Below are 21,933 nucleotides of genomic sequence, written 5' to 3'. Positions count from 1 at the left end.
TCACTGTTGCCTTTCTATCAGCTCGAACCAGTCTGGCCATTCTCCTCTGACCTCTGGCATCAACAACGCATTTCCGCCCACAGAACTGCCGCTCACTGGATGTTTTTTCTTTTTCGGACCATTCTCTGTAAACCCTAGAGATGGTTGTGCGTGAAAATCCCAGTAGATCAGCAGTTTCTGAAATACTCAGACCAGCCCTTCTGGCACCAACAACCATGCCACGTTCAAAGGCACTCAAATCACCTTTCTTCCCCATACTGATGCTCGGTTTGAACTGCAGGAGATTGTCTTGACCATGTCTACATGCCTAAATGCACTGAGTTGCCGCCATGTGATTGGCTGATTAGAAATTAAGTGTTAACGAGCAGTTGGACAGGTGTACCTAATAAAGTGGCCGTTGAGTGTATGCAGCTGTAGAAATGCTCCACTTCCCTGTGTCACCCGGAAGAAGCTATGAGCTGTCAGCTCGGGAGAAGAAGTGCCCATGTTCGGATACCTGGCAGCAGCTGCTTTGTGCCTGGCGGCAGTGCTAGTCATGCACACAGATCCCTGGTCCTTCACTGAGATCCCTGGGCTGAGCTCTCTCTTTCCAGAGAAGTGTGGGGTGAAGGCAGACAGGCTGCTTAGTAAGGACGAGCTGGCAAGCTACTATGGGGGGCAGGGAAGCCCTGGCTTGTATCTGGCTGTACTAGGGCAGGTGTTTGATGTACACAAGGGCATAAAGCACTATGGGCCTGGGGGCTCCTACAGCTTTTTTGCAGGTACAAATCTATACTAATGGTTGTTGCTGCCTTGTAAATGTCATTAGTGATAAGGGGAAGTCTACAAGGTATTACCGATACAGTATATGGGATTCTCATTATATTCCCACTTTACAATTGAGAATAGATTTCTATAAGGTTCTGTTCACATTGGTGTTGGTTCCAACAGGCTTCTTTTGTCCTGATAAGCAGAATTAGGCTCCGGTCAGTTACAGTGGGGATCTTCATTTACACATTATATGGTGTGAAGTCAGGATAGAAATCCAGACTGGTGATGCAAGAATCCCCCATACAGTTAAAGAGATCCCCCGGGTTTATTCATATAGCCTTATAGCCTCTCATGAAATATATGAGCGATAGGGGGCCAACACCCAACGCCTATCCAGTACACAATGCAGGGCCAGAAGAAGACCGCTGCTTCCGTTGTCTAGTTGCTGGGTGCCATTAAAGTCAGTGGGAGCTGAGCAGCAGTGAAGACATCTGGCGCTTTCTGCTTCTGACGTCCTATTGTGTACTGGACTGTTCCATATAGATGATTGGTTCGGGGACGGGTGTTTGCGCCCTAACGGATCCAGGCTTTGCAGGGCCCTGGGCAATTGACTGTGGCGGGGCACTACTTACAAAAACCCGACATGTAGGTTTTTTCTGTCCGCTTGAAAAGTCGGACATCTTTAGGACAGGCACGGAGTGTAAAACAATGCACCCGATGTCCATTTAAAGGGGCTCTATCAGCAAAATTATGCTAATAGAGCCCCACATATGCGTGAATAGCCTTTAAAAAGGCTATTCAGGCACCGTAAATGTTATATTAACCCCCGGTCCCATTTTTAAATAAAAGCATAAAAACATATATGCAAATCCTACCGAACGTGCACTGGGGGTGGTGATGCACGGTGCCGCGTCATCTTTGGGCACGCCTACCTCTTCTGTCTTCTTGGAGCGACGCTCTCTGGTCCCGTCTCTTCTGCCGGCTTCCTATTGGTCTTCTTCCGGCTTGAGGTCTTCAAATCTTGCGCCTGCGTAGTAGCGCTTCCCTCTGGATCGCTACTGCGCAGGCTCACTCGCCATTTTACTTAATTGCAGTTTGCGAGCATGCAGTACGATCATGTAGTTCAATGGGGACTGGCAAGTGAGCCTGCGCAGTAGTGCTCCGGAGGGGATTTGAAGACAAGAAGACAGAAGAAGACCAATAGGAAGCCGGCAGAAGACACGGAACCAGAGGGCGTAACTACAAGAAGACAGAACAGGCAGGCATGCCCGAAGATGACGTAGCAACGTGCATCCCCGCCCATGGTGCACATTCAGGTACGATTAGCATATATGTTTTAATGCTGTTATTTAAAAATGGAATGGGTTTAATATAACATTTACAGGGCCTTTGTAAAGGCTATTCATACATATGTGGGGCTGTATTAGCAGAATTTTGCTGATAGAGCCCCTTTAAATGAATGCAGAATGTCACGGACACAGCTAGTGTCCGCTGCTAATGTCCGTGCAAGATTTTGAACGACATTAGCAGCGGACACTGATGGTAGTGTGAACAACCCCTAAGATACTCCATGTGCCACATATTAATAGCAATTAACCCTATCATGTCCTTCACATTAACCCCCTGTATGCCTCACATAAGAGTTACTGATATGTGAGAGACATGGAGGCAATAATGAAGTATCTTCATGATTAGTACCCCCATTTATCTCACACATCAGTAACCCTTATGCTGAAGTACACAGGGGGTTAATGTGAGGGACATGATGGGGTTAGTTGCTATTAATATGAGGCACATGGAGTTACCAAAACTAAATGAATAACTCCAAATGCCTGACATTAATAGGTATAGTAACCCCCTCCCCCCTCCAGCCTGTACCTGCATGTTCTTTCTTTACTTTCACTTTGCTGAAGCTTCCTCTTCTCCCTCATGTGTGCAAGATGCAGGATGGCGGGGTCCATCTTCTGTATAGTGATAAGCTCCGCCTCCTGGGCTCTCCTCACCCTCTCATTGGTTGACAGAGGGCAGCCAGAGAAGGGGGGTGAGGAGGAGCTTCCTGAGAGCGCTGAGTGGAGCTTCCTCTATCAGTAGCTGCAGCTCCCTGTGCTGGCTGCTCTCTATTAGCCGATGCTGCAGGTACACAGTGTGCTTCACATATATACTAATAGGGAAAGTATATGCACACTGTGTACCTGCAGCATCGGCTAATAGAGAGCAGTCAGCGCAGAGAGCTGCAGTTACTGATAGAGGACCAACAGGGGTCCCCTGCAAGTGCTGGGGCCCTCGGCAATTGCCCTGCGGACCTACCCGACCTGCGTTTTGTTAGGTCCAGGCCCTGCCCCGGGGGCCTTGCTGGGCACGGGGCCCTGGGCGGTTGCCCGGCTCGCCCGGCCCTGGATCCGCTCCTGCTATCCCGGAAATATCGGAGTCAGTCTGACACCTGGCACCTCACCGATCAGCTGTTTGAAGAGACTGCAACATTTGGAGGAGCACTGTGGCCTCTTTACAGCACACCAAGCAGAGCTTCATAGACTGTATAGTGGCTTTGTTTGGTATTGCAGCTCAGCCCCATTCACTTGAATGGAACTGAGATGCACACAGGCAATATGATGAATTAATGTGATGTTAAGCAAAAATGGCAAACAATTGATCAGTGTGGGTTGTAGGTTTTGGACTACCACCAATTAGATATTGAAGACTGTTAAATATCTTGTATTTGCCGGTGAGACTTGTGTCCACTGTTAAATATCCGGACCTGGCCTTGTCCACGATAGGAAGAAGTCAGCTTGTTATAAATCAGTGTAGAGGTTTATTAATATCTTGAAGGAAAACACAGGAACAGGGAAAATGTCCAAATAACACAAATATCAGTCAATTGTCAATAGCTTACATCTTCAGAGAAGTTAAATCATCTGGATATCTTGTAGTTACAGCTTGGTTCATGCTTGTCATCTGGTTGGTGGACTTGGGATATTCACGACATCTTGTCCAGGATGACAGAGAGGGATGGCAGACAGACCTGCCATAGATTCCCCATGGATCCCCCTCATGGATGACGACCACGACGTGTGTGTCTGTCACTCATTTATATTCATGAGTGGGTGTTACCTTCCATGTTACAGCTATGTAGGGAGATTTCTAAAATGGTGTACTCTAACCGCACCCATGTACCCAAAATACAACAGATATGATGTCAGTAGAGTGTTAACCCCATGTCTGCTAGAGAATATTGTAAATATATAATATTTAACATTTCCCCCTTTTGAGAGTGAAATATCTGTTTGAACTCTCAAGATATACCATACAACAATATTCATACAATTAGATTATATCTTCTTTCTTCTTTGCTGGAACTTAATTTTCATTGATTGTCCATGTAACAATAATTTCATCAATTTGCAATACATTTTGACATTAGTAAACGTTATGGTATGTTATGGTAAACTGTGATCAAAGATGGAAACAATTTGATCCACTATCTAACCTACACCTGATGAAGGCTCTTCTTTCATCGTCTGGTCTTCTGGTCATCTCTTTTTCCGTCATAATAGAAGGCTTATTACCACAAATGTAGTTCTTGACTTAAAGTCCTTTAGATTTCCTCCGTGTTGTGCAGATATTATAACATTGTCCATTAAAGTTCATATTGAGAAGATATTGATATAACAACAAAGTCCATATGTTTCACTTCACCAAGACAGACTGTAGAGGAGTTTCCTTTGGTAATTCCCTTGACCTCCTGTCACTGTACAATCATGTGACACTTCTGGAGCAATACTGCAAAAGCAAGGCAAGTGTGAATTCTGACATCATCCCTGCTGCTTGTCAGTAAGGTTCAGTCCTGGAATCTCAGTCTCTTGGATACACAATATCTGTGTTCGAGTTTTATCATTCACAACCCTTTTGCTCACCAAACACCTTGAAGTCTTGAAATAGAAAGGATTCCACCAAACATTGATGAGGACGTCTTTATATCTGTCCAATCATCCGCTGATCAAAGGTTCCAACCTCCAGTAATAATTTTTAAACACAGTCCTTGGCATAAGCTTAAGCATATAGCATCATACCTTCAGATTTTGTCTTTTCCCGCATATCTTCTTCTTGTAACTGTTAAAGTCTTTTTATTAACATTTGATATCAAACTTTCTCATAATCTTGGACTTGATTGAAGATAAGTTTTCTTTCCCTAATAACTAAGCCAAATTAGGCAATTTACTAAACTATAATATCACAGTGTACCATACCATTCATTTATATATCATATTCAAACTATCAGATAATAGTACTTTGGATACAATAATCTATATAAACATCATATATCAACATATATATCTTTATATCTATATGTATGAATATATATGTGTACTTTACTTGTGATGACAAATTGCAACATAACTCTGAAATATAATGTGATTATTAATTACCATTCTATAGACAATCACTATATTTATTCTTTAGTTAGAACTTTTCACCAATTATACTAAACATATATTCCTATATGAGTGTGTTATCATACTTATCATACATTTTCTAAAGTTTAATCACTTTATTATCCTTTTTAATAAGAAATAATTTTATTTTGAGCATTCCTTTATTAATTATCATTGTGTTCCTTATCTGAGACACAATATTAACCCTTTATTCATAAAAACTTATGTGACTAAAGTTTCCTCTTAACACCTCGTCTCTTCACAGACTCCTGTGTCCTTTTTTAACCTTTCAGATACCTCCAATACCAAGAATAGAGACAACACTTGTGCCAACACACTCTTGTCTCTGTCTTAAACTTAACTGTATATATTCTTGTGTACTGGCTGTATGTGAACACCATATATATGAAATAAGTATATAAAACATAAACATTTCAAAATATGTCACATCCTATAATCAGAAGTTTGAAGAATAAACCAGAGACTATCTCTCTTGATATCCCATATCCTTTGATGATATTATACTTCTCCTTTCATGAAGATGATTAGCTTATCTCATTTGCATATAAGACATTTATGTTTACCCGATGTTGTTTTCCCAATGTTTGTGGATGTTGATGTGTGTAAGTGTATGCAAGTGTGTGCGTACATGTAAGAATACATAATCAATAATAATACAATAAATCAATACTGGCTATAGCTAACTAGATTTTCCACCATACCTAATATATTTATTATCCCATGATCCAATTACCCCAATAAACCTTTATCATTTGTCAGGTTTGAACAAATATATTGAAGATTATCTGTATCTTAGTCAAAAGCTTCTTCTTTTGCTACAAAATATTCACAAACTAAAATAACCTTCACCCTACTGCATCTGTCACCTTTCCTCAGCTCATGTGACTTAAACACTTGGTTTTCCTGTAGGTATAAACATATGAGGTTCCTTTTGATGGATTTCAAATATATTTGCTGATTTCCCAATTTAATATAGAGGATCACATAAGATAAAAAATAGAAAAAATAAACAATAGAAAAAGAAAATAGAAATAGACGTCTTTGCTGGATAGATGTCTCTTTTTCCTTGTTGGATGCATCCTGATTTTCTTAGGCCTATTTGTGATGTCACAGATCTGTTGTATACACGAGTCGACTCGACACATAACACTTAACACTTATACTGACCAGCCCATCAGGGTCACAGGTCACAGTGTGTTGCTGTCAATCAACTGACCACATGAACGAACACTTAATTCACAGTAAGAGCTCCATGCCTAGTTGCATGCCTTCATACACAATGGATTATAACTTGAAAATCCTAAAAACATGGACTTTACATGAAACTATTGAAAAACATGCTTAAGGTAAGTTATAACTTCTATCACTTATCATGCATTGTTATTAGTCACACCATGTTAATCTCTTTACTCATTAATAGTTAGACACTCCATGCATTCTTTTAGCTAGAAGAAAGAATGATGAATGAATGGACATCACTGATTGAACTGATCCATTTTTCCATATATGACATTTCTGATCTGAAAAATAGATAAACTTTAGCAAAAACCAAATTAATACAATATTGATTTTAACCAATGGAAAGTTTAATAACTTTATGGATTCCTAATACTATTTGATCATATATTGTACATATATTCATATACATGTCATATCTTCATATATTGTACATAACATGTTCCTCCTCTCTCTGCATCTAGAAAGTGGACTATGACGAAAATCTGTCACCACACATGAGACTCTCCTCCTGTGTGTATATATATATTATGATTATGATCCATAGTATTATTCACAATAGCATAATTAGGATTATTTATGAACATCATCACATAATCATGTGGATTATACCTGATCATTGGACTTCTCCTCATATAAAAGGGATTTCTCTTTATATAGCCAAATAGTACGTAAGTAAAACTCAGTAGACAGTCATTCCTTCAGAGATACTTTTAAATTCGACCCCTGACCTCCTTTCAGATATATATTTTTAAGTTAAACCCATGAACTTCCTGTCAACACGTCCATCCATAATAGCCTCGCCAGGTCATGAGAGAATGCCAAGCTTGCCCTTTTCCTAAGAATATAAGACAGCTCAAATTCCTCTTGGTTACTGGGAAGATCTGACATTTTGGAGACAACTGGTACATTCCCAGATACATTCTTTTGCAGATACTCAATAGATTTGGCTGGCTGCAATTCTTTAATTTCAGTTAATAATGGAATTTCAATTTGTGGATTTTCTTGCATGGCATATGGTTTATATGCAACATGTAATTTCCTACGTTTCTCATAGATTTTGTCACTTTCCCTCCTATAAATAGGGGACACTTTAACATGATTTGACAGATGCCTTTTAATAGGCTTTGCTTTTTGCTTTGGACATACTCGGTTTGCTTTTGCCATTTGTTTCTGATGTCTTCTGGCCATGTCCAATAAACTAGCAGCTTCAAATAAAGTCTTCTTATCTGACGCACTGGCAAGGGTGACTGCATCCAAAAATTTGAACTTTTTAACAAAACTTTTCACCATAGATGAAGAGTTCACCTTTTGAATGACAGTTTTGTATGTTCTCTCAAATTTAGACATGAATGCAAATGTACATTCTTTTCTGCCAATCTTTATCTCATTCAGTATGTCAGGTGTTGGCACGCTGTCACCTCTAGTGCACCAGATTAATTTCTTTAATCTCTCCACATCACTGTCTTTTAACCATTCATCTGACTCATTATCATAAGACATTTTTGCAGACAAACGTTCTGTAAAATCAATAGGAAGCCATAATTTAAACAGTTTATTTCTCTGTTCAATATTTAGATCAAATTTCTCTGCATGGCTTTCAAAAATTTCTGAGTTTCTACACACATGGATCTTTACATCATATGTGGGAATGGCTTTACTCAGATTGATCAAATATTCCTGAGATTTTAATTTCAATTTAGTTTCTTGTATCATTTGTTCTTCACCATCTATGGCCATTACTGCCACATGGTGCTCTTTATCAACATATTGAGATTTCTCATCTGTCTGAACAGATTTATGCATACTATTACTTAATTTCTTTTCTGTTACCATGTCATTAAAAATCTTTACCAAAGAAGCTATATTCCTAAATACCTGCTTCTCTTTTGTAGAACAAATTCTATTTTCAATCTTAGAATTTGCCTGCTCACATTGTGTATACAAATCTTGCCATATACTCGCTAAATTGTCACTAGACACAATTTTAAACTCAACGTTACATTTTTTAGACAATGACTCTAATTTTTCCATACTTTAAAAGTAAAATCTTTACTCACCACTGTAGAAAGCTTCACCTTTAGCTTGTCCTTGGAACAGTTGGTCCCTGTCATCAGAACGTCTCAGTACGTCTGGCACTTGTGGTCCTTCTGTGTTTCCTCACAGGCTTTCCTCACACAGGCTTCCGTATCATATAACACGTACAACAGTCATCTGTATCTCACCAATATAAGTTCTTTTTCGAAGTCTTCCTGAATCTTGCAATTCATACAACTTGCAAAATACTCCTCTCTTCCCCCTTAATTGCAAGTGAACGGAACAAGAAAAACAGGAAAAAAACGACCGTGCTTGGCTCGCCACTGTTATATATCTTGTATTTGCCGGTGAGACTTGTGTCCACTGTTAAATATCCGGACCTGGCCTTGTCCACGATAGGAAGAAGTCAGCTTGTTATAAATCAGTGTAGAGGTTTATTAATATCTTGAAGGAAAACACAGGAACAGGGAAAATGTCCAAATAACACAAATATCAGTCAATTGTCAATAGCTTACATCTTCAGAGAAGTTAAATCATCTGGATATCTTGTAGTTACAGCTTGGTTCATGCTTGTCATCTGGTTGGTGGACTTGGGATATTCACGACATCTTGTCCAGGATGACAGAGAGGGATGGCAGACAGACCTGCCATAGATTCCCCATGGATCCCCCTCATGGATGACGACCACGACGTGTGTGTCTGTCACTCATTTATATTCATGAGTGGGTGTTACCTTCCATGTTACAGCTATGTAGGGAGATTTCTAAAATGGTGTACTCTAACCGCACCCATGTACCCAAAATACAACAGATATGATGTCAGTAGAGTGTTAACCCCATGTCTGCTAGAGAATATTGTAAATATATAATATTTAACAAAGACCCTTTCCAAAGACAAGCCACAACGTACTTACACTTCAGAAAACTCCTTTCAGCATGTTAACATTTGGTTTGTGTATCACTTTAAAAACAAAACAAAAAAAACTTTAATTGAAATTCCCAGATAAAACTTTGGATGCCTGTTACCACCACTAGGATGTACTGTAGATTTATGTAGCTGCTATTGAATGCCCACATTGACTGCGACTAGTGGTTTGTACACCAATTTAAGTAAAATGGTGGTTTTTGCACTATGTATTGTGTTCTTTGGTTCCCACCAAAGCAAATTTTTCCTCATCCATAGAATAAGGGATAAGATATAGATCAGTAGGGGTCCAACCTCTGAGAACCTGTTCTGAATGGAGCTGTGCACACGCTCCCTGATCTTTGCCTCATTCAGTACAAGGAACTTTTCCGATTAGTGGGGGTCAGAGTGTTGGGATCTCCACTGGTTTTTAAGTTATGCCCTATCCTATAGATTTATAATGACTTGCTTTGGCTCACTGGTTAGCATGGTTGCCTTGCAGTGCTGGAGTCTCAGGTTTGCAACCAGCCAAGTACATCTGCAAGGAGTTTGTATGTTTTTCCTGTGTTTGCGTGGGTTTCCTCCTACACTACTGATAAGAAACTTTGGTTGTGAGTGCTATATGGACAGTGTCTGTAAAGCCTGCAGAATATGATAGCACTATATATGCAAAATAAATCCTAATAAAGGATTACATTGGAAAATGAATTTAAGTTGAAAACTTATTTGAGGACAAACTTTTTAATTATTGGTGGGATCTGACACTCCGGGAAACAGTCCGGGAAAACCTCTTTAACACAATTATATATTTGTTTCTTTTGTACAGCGAGAGATGCCTCCCGAGCCTATGTGACTGGTGACTTCACAAACGGTGGCCTAGTAGATGATGTGTCTGAACTGTCACCCACGCAGATGCTGCACCTCAATAACTGGCTGAGCTTTTATCAGAAGAATTATGCAGCAGTTGGTAGGTTTAGAGATGGGCAATGTCAAACTACTTGACCCTAATAAGGGATTCTGGTCCATATGGGTAGCTTTTGAAGACGGTACTGACGGGCTTTCTTTCTTTAAGGTAAACTCATTGGACACTTTTATGATGAAGATGGAAATCCTACAAAAGCTTTAGAGGATGCATTAGCTGTCATTGACATTGGGCTGAAGTTAAAAGAGCAGAGACTTGAAGAGAATAAGCAGTTCCCACCATGTAACTCAGAATTTAGCTCTGATGGCAGCAGAGTGTGGTGTTCCAAAAATAGGCAAGTGTCCGTCAATCTACATATAATCCAGGCCACTACATTAGATTTTCCCCATGTAATTCACTTGACCTCAGCCAATAAGTTATGTTTGTAGCATGGATTTTGCAAAAAAAAAAAACAACACAGAATTCATTTCAAGGTGCATTGCTTTGTTACAGGCAACATTTTGAGCTTGGCAATGTGTTCTGCTTTAGAATGACTTTTGTGATTTTGTGCTGGGAACAGGTGTAGTGCAAACTGCATGTTAGTCACCCTTAACCCACAGCGCTTTATAAATTACAGCACCGTGCATGTAAGTACCGTATTTTTCGGACTATAAGACGCACTAGGTTTTAGAGGAGGAAAATAGGGAAAAAAAAAAATTTAAGGAAAAAAAATTGGTGAAATATTTAATAACCTAATAATATAATATTTCACCAATGTAAATAGAACCGGGGGCTTTCGGACACAGGGATACCAAATGTGTATGTGTTTCACAGTAATGTTTTTGTTTTATATGTATTGTAGGGCTATGGGGGTGATTTGAACATATCTATCTAATCTATCCTATCTATCTATCTATCTATCTATCTATCTATCTGTCTGTCTGTCTGTCTGTCTATCTGTCTGTCTGTCTATCTGTCTGTCTATCTGTCTATCTATTCTATCTAATCTCATCCATGGATGGAAAGAGACACCCTGCAGTGAAGCTATGTAAGAAGAGAAAAAGGGGCGGGCCAAACGGGTGAAGGAGGTGTGGTTTTCTAAGCAAACTTGAAAACACACCTCTTTCTCCTGTCTGGCTCGTCCCTCCTTCACTGCCTCTCAGATCTTGCTTCTGCAATGAAGCCACACAGGCAGGGAAGTAGGGGCGGGCCAGACGGGTGAAGGAGGCGTGGTTTCAAGCTTGCTGAGAAAACCACGCCTCCTCCTCCCGTTTGGCCCGCCCCTCCTTCCCTGTCTGTGTGGTTTCATTGCCGGAGCCAGATCTGAGAGGCAGTGAAGGAGGGGCGGGCCAGACGGGTGAAAGAGGCGTGGTTTTCTCTGCAAGCTTGAAACCACGCTTCCTTCACCTGTCTGGCCCGCCCCTACTTCCCTGCCTCTCAGATCTCGCTCCTGCAAACACGCGACACAGACAGGGAAGGAGGGGCAGAGCAGGCAGGCACCGTGCTGCTCTTCTTTTCATTCGCACAGACGGGACACAGACGCTGCACACGCTGCATTCGGACTATAAGACGCACACACATTTTCCTCCCATATTGGGAGGAAAAAAAGGGTACTATTCCGTTATCGGGCCAGCAGCAGCGCATTTCAGCACCAGCTTTCGGGACAGCAGTTCAGTTCAGCAGCGGGAATTACAATGACATCCGAGGACTGCTGGCCCGATGCTTGTGCCCAGTAGCCAGTACATCAATGACCCCCCCTCCATCTCCTCCTCCTTCCAGTGCTGCCCCCCAGCTCTCCTTACATCTACCCCGTACCCTCTCCCCGCCACATGACTAAGCCGATGCTGGCCCGATGATAGAGGCCGTGCTTGTGTGTAGTAGGCAGTACATCGATCGATGCCCTCATCCTCCTCTTCCTTCCAGTGCTGCCCCCCAGCTCTTCTTACATCTGCCCCGTACCCTCTCCCTGTAATAGGCCTCACCGTAAATCTTGAGCAATGAATGCTACTAGATAGCCGCCGGACGCTGCAGAAAGTTTGTCCCTCCGGCTCGCTGTAGCTCACCGTTCCTATAGTCGGCGTGTTTCTTGTCAGGGCCTGGATTGAGCCCCGGTGTCTTTCCTTTCGGTCTCGGTACTAGCGCTGAGGTGAGGCCTAGTCGTGTGGCGGGGAGAGGGTACGGGGAAGATGTAAGGAGAGCTGGGGGGCAGCACTGGCAGGAGGAGAAGGATGGGGGAGGGGGGTCATCGATGTACTGGTTACTGGGCACAAGCATCGGGCCAGCAGTCCTCGGATGTCATTGTAATTCCCGCTGCTGAACTGCTGTCCCGAAAGCTGCTGCTGAACTGCGCTGCTGCTGGCCCGATAACGGAATAGTACCAAAAAAAGTGCGTCTTATAGTCCGAAAAATACGGTAAATCTCATACATATGCTAAGTAAATAAAAAAAAATCTTCAACGCAGTGACTTGTACTGAAGGCTTTAAACCCACAGCATGTCAGTCAATGCTGCAGGTTTTTCACCCAACTTTCAACCTTTGTAGTGCGGAGGTTGAAAGTCACAGGGGGACTGCAGAGAAATTTTCAGGGGACCCAGTGGAAGAAACTCATTTTGGACATTCAGTAGCATTTTCACTAAGGGGAAGTTCACACAGGGTTTTTTGGTCAGGAGTTTGAAGCCGTATCCGCCTCAAAATCCTGACCAAAAAGACGGCTCCCATTGAAATCAGTGGGAGTCGTTTGTTCCGGCTCCCGGAAAAAGCGAGATGCTCATTCTTTCAGGCGGATTCGCCTCGTGACATCCACCTGAAGACACTCCCTTCCAACTAGGCCCATTCATTTGGGCCTAATCCGGAGCAGTGTTCGCGACTTGATACCGGTGCACCAGCATCCAGTCACAGCTATCTGTATTTTGGTCCGGAACCTGAGGCGGCCTACACCTCAGGTTCTGGACCAAGAAACCCTGTGTGAACTTACCCTTAAATGGGTTTACAAGCCCCAAAACTGACTTTTTATACTACTGACTCAACCACAGGATCTGTTGGGGGTCTGACACCCATATCCCTCACGGATTATCTTATCTAGAAGCACCTTGGTGCCACAAGCTGCTTGTGGACAGGCAGTGTTTATAGCACCGTTCCTATTCAAGTCCACTGCATAGAAGTAGTTCTGGGAAATTGCAGCGCCACTCTTGTCACTTGCTGCACACTTTCCAGAAAACCTCTAACTTTCAGGGGGAAAAAAAAGTGTATTCTGGAATATATGTGTATTTGTAACAACTTTTCTAACGCCAGCTGCTATATTTGTCTTTGTAGTGGTGGAATACAGAGAGATTGGGTTGGTGTCCCCAGAAAATTGTATCTAGCTGGCTATGATGGATATCGCTGTGTGTGTGTCAGAACTACTGGGCCACCATCAGAAAATCCAGATTCTGAAGATCACAACAACCGTGGAGATCTAGAAAATCCTTCCCTAAAGGAATATAAAGACTGCAACCCTCTGTTTGACTGGTGCTTGCTCAAAGAATGAATGATACATCTAGAAGTTCCTGAAGATGGATTCTTCAGTGAAGAATTACACTACAAATTGCCTTGTCAGACTGTAAAGACCCCGGACATGTATTAACACAGTGGCAGTGTCTCTCCAGTCCAGTGTTTGCTAGGTTTATCAAGAGGATACATTTCCTCTTAAATCTGGTGGTGAAGGCCAAAATCTTAGTTCATCTACTGCAGTTTTTATTCTATTTCTATTCTATTCTCCTTTAGCCCGATTTGCTTCTTGGTTTCAGCATTTACACGACTGCTCCTTTTCATATGTTTGCCTGTAAGACCTCATGCACAGAAGCAGTTTGTAGGAAGTAGTACACTGGCATACTGTGCTACGTGCCACTGTATACATTCACCTTTCCAAAAACTAAAAGCGTACTTAATTTTATTTTTTTACACAACTTCTGATTTTCTGGCAGTTTGTGAGTCATGAAATTTGTAATATAATTTATTATGAAATGTTGGCTCTCCTGTAATTCTGAGCGGAAATCCACTTTCAGACCCTTGATGTACATGGGGCATGTTGGCGGCCTCTGCACTGCAATAACATATGCTGCATACAGGAGGAGGCTGGAAGGGGTTACTTCAAATGGCTGTATCTTGGGTTTGCTCTCAGTGTGGGACGGACTGACACAGGTACAGCTACTATGATGTGTATGGCACAGTGCCTACTATACAATGAACAGATCATTACACTCTCGAAAGTGTCGTGGCCCTTGATAAATGGGGGTACCACGAATCGAACTCCCACCGATCTGATAATCATGACCTAGACCAGTAATATCAAATTCCCATAAATTCTCTTTAAGGCCACACGTGGAAAACCTACATGTTGTTTTGTCACTCGTTTTGCAGTGTTTTTTTTTTAGCCAAGAACAGCTTCAAAAGGAATAGGAAATATAAAGGCAACAATTCTACGTCTCTCTCCACTTCTGGCTTTGGCAACGTGTGGCCTCAGTCAGTGCTTGTAGAAATAAGTGACGAGTATATAAGGAAGTATCCATGTATCACAATGATTATTTGACCCTGTTAACATGGTGGAGACTCAACATTAGTACGCAAATGCATACAATGCGCTTTCTGTCCACAAGAAAATGGCGCTCGGGCATGTGCAGTAGCGCTCAGAAAGGATCATTACTGTGCATGCCCAACATTTCAATGTACAGGAGCGATATGAGAGACACTGGAGGCGGTTACATAGAGAGAGGAGGAGGAATTTTCGGAGCTCAAGCAAAAGAGGGGGCGGTTTGAAGGAACGGCCAAGGAGCATGGACAGGCTCATTTACATGTCGGTTTTACCTGTATGTAATAAAAATGGGGGAGGGGGGCTTTGAAAAAACAATTAGCTGCACCTGAAGGCTATTCAGGCATATGAATATCTCAAATTCTAATGATAGAGCCCCTTTAAGTTAGATAAGTAAAGGTTAAGATTGTTGAGGGATTTATTGAGAAATCCCCCATCGCTGTCTATTGCCGCTCACGGTTTATTTCCATAATCTACAAATTGTTAAAAAACAAAAACAAAACATATATCATGTCCATATAGCATGGATATTTAATTTGTATAACAAATGATTAGGCTCAACATCTTTATCTTATGACATGTTAGTGTTTAAAGAATTTTAGAAGTAATACATGGGAAAACTTGCTTTTATAAGGAAATGAGAAACATTGTTTAAATGTCTGACAAATACAATTGAATTATCAGGAAAGGTAATGAGAAAATTAGAAAGGCCTTTGATTGTTGGTAGTGAGGATGTTGAAGCCAGTATTTCTTTATGATATGGGCGTACTAAATGAGGAAGGTGCTATAAAGGTTTCATTTGATAATGTTGGTTTTACAGCTTATAATTTAAGGCCACAATTTTATTGGCTTTCCTCAAAACTAAACCCTGTATTACAGAAAAAAAAATCCTCTTGTATATTCACCCACATTTTATGGGGACATACAGCACACATTTTACAGGCAGAAGATATTTTAAGATCATGTAAATGAGTGGTAGTCTGAAAAGCTCTTAAGGACCAAGAGGAAGAGACTGCGGATATGAGGCATTGATCTTCAGACCATACTATGAAGTCAGATCAGCGTTGTATCTTCCCAGACTAGTACAGATTTTCACTTGACTTAAAAAGGAATCCAGTTAGTATCTAGCAAAGCCTATACATGTACAATCAAATTGTTTATATTGGAATATATCATAATATGGTCCTTTGTCCATGATGAAGTGCAAACATCTGCAGCTCAGCCCAACAGCCTCTTATGCTGCCGTTCTTCACATAGCAAGAATATGCTGCCAAGTGTACTAAGACACTCCTCCCAGAGTCAAAACATCAAAGCATATGTTGCAAACTCGAACTGGTTTATTCAAGTCAAACTTGATAATGGGAATCTCCTTTGTTGAGCATTTATGACATAGGAGTCGTCCACAATGTCGGCTGTAGGAAGAGAGAAGAAAAATATGAACTTCACAGTAAGGCAAAAGCAGACATTAGCAATGGGAGAGTACAACCTCAATTTTTATGGTTTTGGTTAGGATTCTACTTATCTGTTCTTGGATACTATGAGAACAGTCACTGTATAATTGCTTTAAGAGAGTTTGTGTTATCATCATATATGAAAGTGATCCATCTTACCAGTGGTGCTTTCGGGTTGTAACGCCAAACTTGGCAGCACACTCATAGCAGTTAGAACCATCGCACCAGGGAGGCTCCTGAGTTAACATGTCTGGTAGAGGAAATCCATGCAAAATGTTAGACCAAATTATATATAAACTGATATTGTATTATTCATGTTAAGAATCAGGATAAGTTACCTAGAAGTCTAAAGAGAAGTTGTTTTGTAGCAACTTGATAGTTGAAGATGTTGATCCCTTGGTTGTTGTTTACTCCAAGCCTGGCACCAGCTTTCACAATGGCTCGACAGAGATTGGCATTTCCTTTCATGTAGGCCAAGAGAAGTACTAGAAAGAAAGGTCATTTCCTATTAATGGTCATAATGATAGATAAAGTGATAAACATGATGATGATGAAAAATAGACCAACCTGGAAAGGTTCACAAAAAACTATTAGCTCATGAAAATTTGCATTAGAAAATAATACAAAGACAAGCATTTTAGGAGCTTTGATGATGTCACCCCCTCCAAATGCTGAATTATCTGGAACCTGAAATTCTCCTAATTTCTGAAAGTGGTCATCCATGTAATACTACACACTACTGAGCACATCTTGTATGCTGGAAATGACTAGGGTGACAGTATAAAGAGACTAATCTGATGGTAAATATTCACCAATTGACTATAAAGTATGTGTACAAAGTGTAAACTTAGAACTCCAGGGTAGTTTTGCCACAGTTAAGCAAGCAGCCATCCCCATAAGAGTACTAAGACCCTAAGGCTCCCATCAAAGCAAAACGCACAAGTACTTTTTTGAGATTGCAGGTAGGAGCAGTAAAAATGTACTCACCTGTGTTTCCTTCTAAATCTGGTTTATCAAGTGGATATTCTGGCATACACTCCAGGAAGAGTTCAAAGATAGCAGCGGCATTTTCCTTTCCATACTGTCCCAAAATGTGCATTGGTGACTGGCCCCTGTCAAATTGGATATGTTATTTGGTAAGTATTTGGAGATATATTTTAAGACCCAATCTGGCCAAATGTATCAGCTCTTAGCCCTATAGTATAGGACATACTACTGTAAAAAGAACAATGCACTCACTAAATGCATCATTTACTTTATTCAGCCTCCAAACACCCCCCCCCCACACACCCTTTCCATCGACTGACCATGTTACGCTCTCACAGACTTACATAAAGCTCAGGTATTTTCAGTTGCTTTGGGAATTGGTAGTTCAGCCTGTTGGTGACATGACCAATTGGGACTATTCAGAGGCTGAATAAAGTAATTAATGCGTCCAATGAGTTTACATTAGCATGTCCTGTGATAAAGGATAAGACCTGATAAATTTTCCCGAATGTCATCCATTATAGCAGAAATAGCATAGATGACTCAGGAACATTATATTAATAGTCAAAATACTGCAGTATATTTTACTGCAAACACATGAGTTACAAGATGATGCACTTTCAACAAATCTTGCTATATGAAATTTAGTAATATGTTATCAGAGACAAATGCCTCTTTTTCCACTTATGGGGTTCCTTTCCTTCTTACCCTCTACCTATGAACCTACTCATTCTGAATTCTCTGCTACATCTGTCCTGGTCTCCCAAAAGGCACTCACAGAGAAAACCTATTTCTATCTTACTTGGGTAAGATCCACATCAATCCACATCAATACTGTTCATTACGTCTCTATAATCTGCTACAGTAGGTGAAATAATTGAACATGTCATCAATTTTCTAAGTAAGGGTCCCGTCCTGACAGCTCGTGTTAAACATATGAATAGTCTGGAATATCTGACTGCTACACTCAATAATACAGTAGAGGCCTTTTAGGCTATTTGGTCCTCACGGGAGGCTTACTGTTTCCTCTGTCGTCTTTGATCTCTGGTTCCTTTCTCTTCATCTTCTCCTCTTCTATCCCCCCTCTTCTTGTCCCCTGGGAATCTCCTTTGTTGAGCATTTATGACATAGGAGTCGTCCACAATGTCGGCTGTAGGAAGAGAGAAGAAAAATATGAACTTCACAGTAAGGCAAAAGCAGACATTAGCAATGGGAGAGTACAACCTCAATTTTTATGGTTTTGGTTAGGATTCTACTTATCTGTTCTTGGATACTATGAGAACGTTTGAGTCATCTCGGGTACTTTTCCCGCGACACTGCACTTGGTTCTTTGTTGATAACAGTGTCATTTAGTTTGCTATGCATGTTCTTGATTTTTTTCCTTTTGTTTATCTCTTTTGTTTGATATTTTGTATTGTATTGTATTTTAAAACTTTAAAAAAAATTACAGTTAAAAAAAAAAAAAGGCGAGTTATGTGTAATAAGGAGAAATGACAACCTGGGAAAAAGTAGCGAACACATGAAAAAAAAAAAAAGCCATGGAAAGTCATGAAACCATCTGAAATCTATAAGTATTTAGAAAGCAATCCTACCACTTAGTGACAAGTAATATCAGCTGTAGAAGAGCATTTCAAGTCTGCTCAACAACATTTGGACAAACCTGTGAAATTCTGGGATAATATAGTCTGGTCAGATGAGACCAAAAGTAAACTACAGTCCTATGAAAAAGTTTGGGCACCCCTATTAATCTTAATCATTTTTAGTTCTAAATATTTTGGTGTTTATAACAGCCATTTCAGTTTGATATATCTAATAACTGATGGACACAGTAATATTTCAGGATTGAAATGAGGTTTATTGTACTAACAGAAAATGTGCAATAAGCATTAAACCAAAATTTGAAGTATGGGCACCTCAACAGAAAAGTGACATTAATATTTAGTAGATCCTCCTTTTGCAAAGATAACAGCCTCTAGTCGCTTCCTGTAGCTTTTAATCAGTTCCTGGATCCTGGATAAAGGTATTTTGGACAAACAATTCAAGTTCAGTTAAGTTAGATGGTCACCAAGCATGGACAGCCCGCTTCAAATCATCCCACAGATGTTCAATGATATTCAGGTCTGGGGACTGGGATGGCCATTCCAGAACATTGTAATTGTTCCTCTGCATGAATGCCTGAGGATTTGGAGCGGTGTTTTGGATCATTGTCTTGCTGAAATATCCATCCCCGGCGTAACTTCAACTTCGTCACTGATTCTTGAACATTATTCTCAAGAATCTGCTGATACTGAGTGGAATCCATGCGACTCTCAACTTTAACAAGATTCCCGATGCCGGCATTGGCCACACAGCCCCAAAGCATGATGGAACCTCCACCAAATTTTACAGTGGGTAGCATGTGTTTTTCTTGGAATGCTGTTTCTTTTTGGACGCCATGCATAACGCCTTTTTTTATAAAAAAACAACTCAATTTTTGTTTCCAAAATGAAGCTGCCTTGTCCAAATGTGCTTTTTCATACCTCAGGCAACTCTATTTGTGGCGTACGTGCAGAAACGGCTTCTTTCTCATCACTCTCCCATACAGCTTCTATTTGTGCAAAGTGCGCTGTATAGTTGACCGAAGCACAGTGACACCATCTGCAGCAAGATGATGCTGCAGCTCTTTGGAGGTGGTCTGTGGATTGTCCTTGACTGTTCTCACCATTCTTCTTCTCTGCCTTTCTGATATTTTTCTTGGCCTGCCACTTCTGGGCTTAACAAGAACTGTCCCTGTGGTCTTCCATTTCCTTACTATGTTCCTCACAGTGGAAACTGACAGGTTAAATCTCTGAGACAACGTTTTGTATCCTTCCCCTGAACAACTATGTTGAACAATCTTTGTTTTCAGATCATTTGAGAGTTGTTTTGAGTAGCCCATGATGCCACTCTTCAGAGGAGATTCAAATAGGAGATCAACTTGCAATTGGCCACCTTAAATACCTTTTCTTATGATTGGATACACCTGGCTATGAAGTTCAAAGCTCACTGAGGTTACAAAACCAATTTTGTGCTTCAGTAAGTCAGTAAAAAGTAGTTAGGGGAATTCAAATCAATAAAATGATAAGGGTGCCCATACTTTTGCACTGGTCAAATTTTGGTTTAATGCATATTGCACATTTTCTGTTAGTACAATAAACCTCATTTCAATCCTGAAATATTACTGTGTCCATCAGTTATTAGATATATCAAACTGAAATGGCTGTTGCAAACACCAAAATATTTAGAACAAAAAATGATTAAGATTAATAGGGGTGCCCAAACTTTTTCATAGGACTGTATTTGGATGTTATAATAGACACCATGTTTGGAGGCCAAAGGGAATGGCATATCACGAAACGCAATAGCAGCAGTGAAGTTTGGAGTTGGGAACATCATGGTGTGGGGCTGTTTTTCAACATATGGCACTGGCAAACCTCATATAATTGAAGGAAGGATGAATGGGTAAATGTACTGAGACATTCTTGATAAAAACTTGCTGCCAACTACCAAGATGATGAAGATGAAACAAGGATGAACATTTCAGCTAGACAACGATCCCAAATGCACAGCCAAGGAAACTCTCAATTGGTTTCAGAGAAAGAAAATAAAGCTACTAGAATGGCCCAGCCAATCTCCTGACCTGAATCCAATAGAAAATCTATGGAAGGAACTAAAGCTCAGAGTTGATAGAAGGAGCTCACAGAGCCTTCAGGATATGAAGAGTTTTTGTGTGGAAGAATGGGCCAAAATTACACCTGAGCAACGTATGCCATTAGTTTCTCCATACAGGAGGCGTCTTGAATAGGGTTGAGCGATTGTGTTCAGAAAAGATCGAATTCCGGTCGGCGATCGAGAAAATTTCACGATCGCCATCGGAATTCCGAACACGATCTTTTTATGTGGGATCGAGATCGGTGATCTTTTCCCACAATGCTTTGCTTAGCCTTCACACTGAGTATACGCTGTATACTCAGTGTGAAGGCTCCGCTGCAGTTCCATAGGAATAAATGGAAGCAGCCGACACACAGCCTTAACACCCTGCGTGCCGGCTGCCTCCATTCATTGGAATGGGAGGCTAAACTAACATCTGTAGCAGCTACTTACCTCTAGAGATGGCTGCTCCAGTGCCCTCCTTCTTCTTGCTTCGGTGTCCCGCCTCCTAGGTTAGTGTTTAAAGCGCTAGGTAGGTGGGGCTTGTGACTTAGGAAAGTGTGGGCGGGTACAGGGCGGGGAGACGTGAAGTCTCCCCTCCCAGTACCCGCCCACACTCTCCTAACCTGGCAGGGAGGGGGCAGGGAGCAGCAGCGAAGCAAAGAAGAAGGCACCAGGCACGGTGATACGGTAATATACGGTAATTTACGGTAATATAAAATATGTTGATTTTTAATTTTTTGTTTTAACAAGATTACATTTAGTTACCTTATTTAAGTGAACAGACAAAAATGACCAGCAAACAGACTCCCAATAAGGATCTGATACAAAGGAACTGCGCTCCAACCGTAGATTTCAGAAGAACGGCTTTATTGTCAAGACATCAACTCAAACACAACGCGTTTCAGGCAAAACATGCCCTTCCTCAGGTGTAATGGTTCTATACCGTTGGGCCGAATGTGCATAAAATATCATTTTAACA

At 41.0% G+C, this 21,933-nt stretch overlaps 2 protein-coding genes across 2 annotated transcripts; one reads left to right on the top strand and one right to left on the bottom strand.

The window, feature by feature from the left end:
- Nucleotides 1-446: 446 nt before the first annotated feature.
- LOC142193786 (neuferricin-like) lies at nucleotides 447-14,126 on the top strand. The gene is made up of 4 exons (XM_075262790.1): nucleotides 447-761; nucleotides 10,204-10,344; nucleotides 10,450-10,633; nucleotides 13,590-14,126. Exons 1-4 carry the CDS (start codon nucleotides 485-487, stop codon nucleotides 13,801-13,803), a joined length of 816 nt encoding a protein of 271 aa, XP_075118891.1. The 5' UTR covers nucleotides 447-484; the 3' UTR covers nucleotides 13,804-14,126.
- Nucleotides 14,127-15,666: 1,540 nt separating this feature from the next.
- Nucleotides 15,667-17,403, bottom strand: LOC142193785 (rabankyrin-5-like). The gene is made up of 4 exons (XM_075262789.1): nucleotides 17,283-17,403; nucleotides 16,634-16,780; nucleotides 16,455-16,545; nucleotides 15,667-16,256 (listed from the first exon to the last, which is right to left on the bottom strand). The coding sequence occupies exons 1-4, from the start codon at nucleotides 17,392-17,394 to the stop codon at nucleotides 16,124-16,126; spliced, it is 483 nt and encodes a 160-aa protein (XP_075118890.1). The 5' UTR covers nucleotides 17,395-17,403; the 3' UTR covers nucleotides 15,667-16,123.
- Between the last annotated feature and the right edge of the window lie 4,530 nt (nucleotides 17,404-21,933).

Source organism: Leptodactylus fuscus, chromosome 2, assembly GCF_031893055.1.
Source record: "Leptodactylus fuscus isolate aLepFus1 chromosome 2, aLepFus1.hap2, whole genome shotgun sequence".
In the NCBI taxonomy this organism is placed as follows: domain Eukaryota; kingdom Metazoa; phylum Chordata; class Amphibia; order Anura; family Leptodactylidae; genus Leptodactylus; species Leptodactylus fuscus.
Note: the sequence above shows the minus strand (reverse complement) of the source record. Positions and strands in the feature narration are given on the sequence as shown.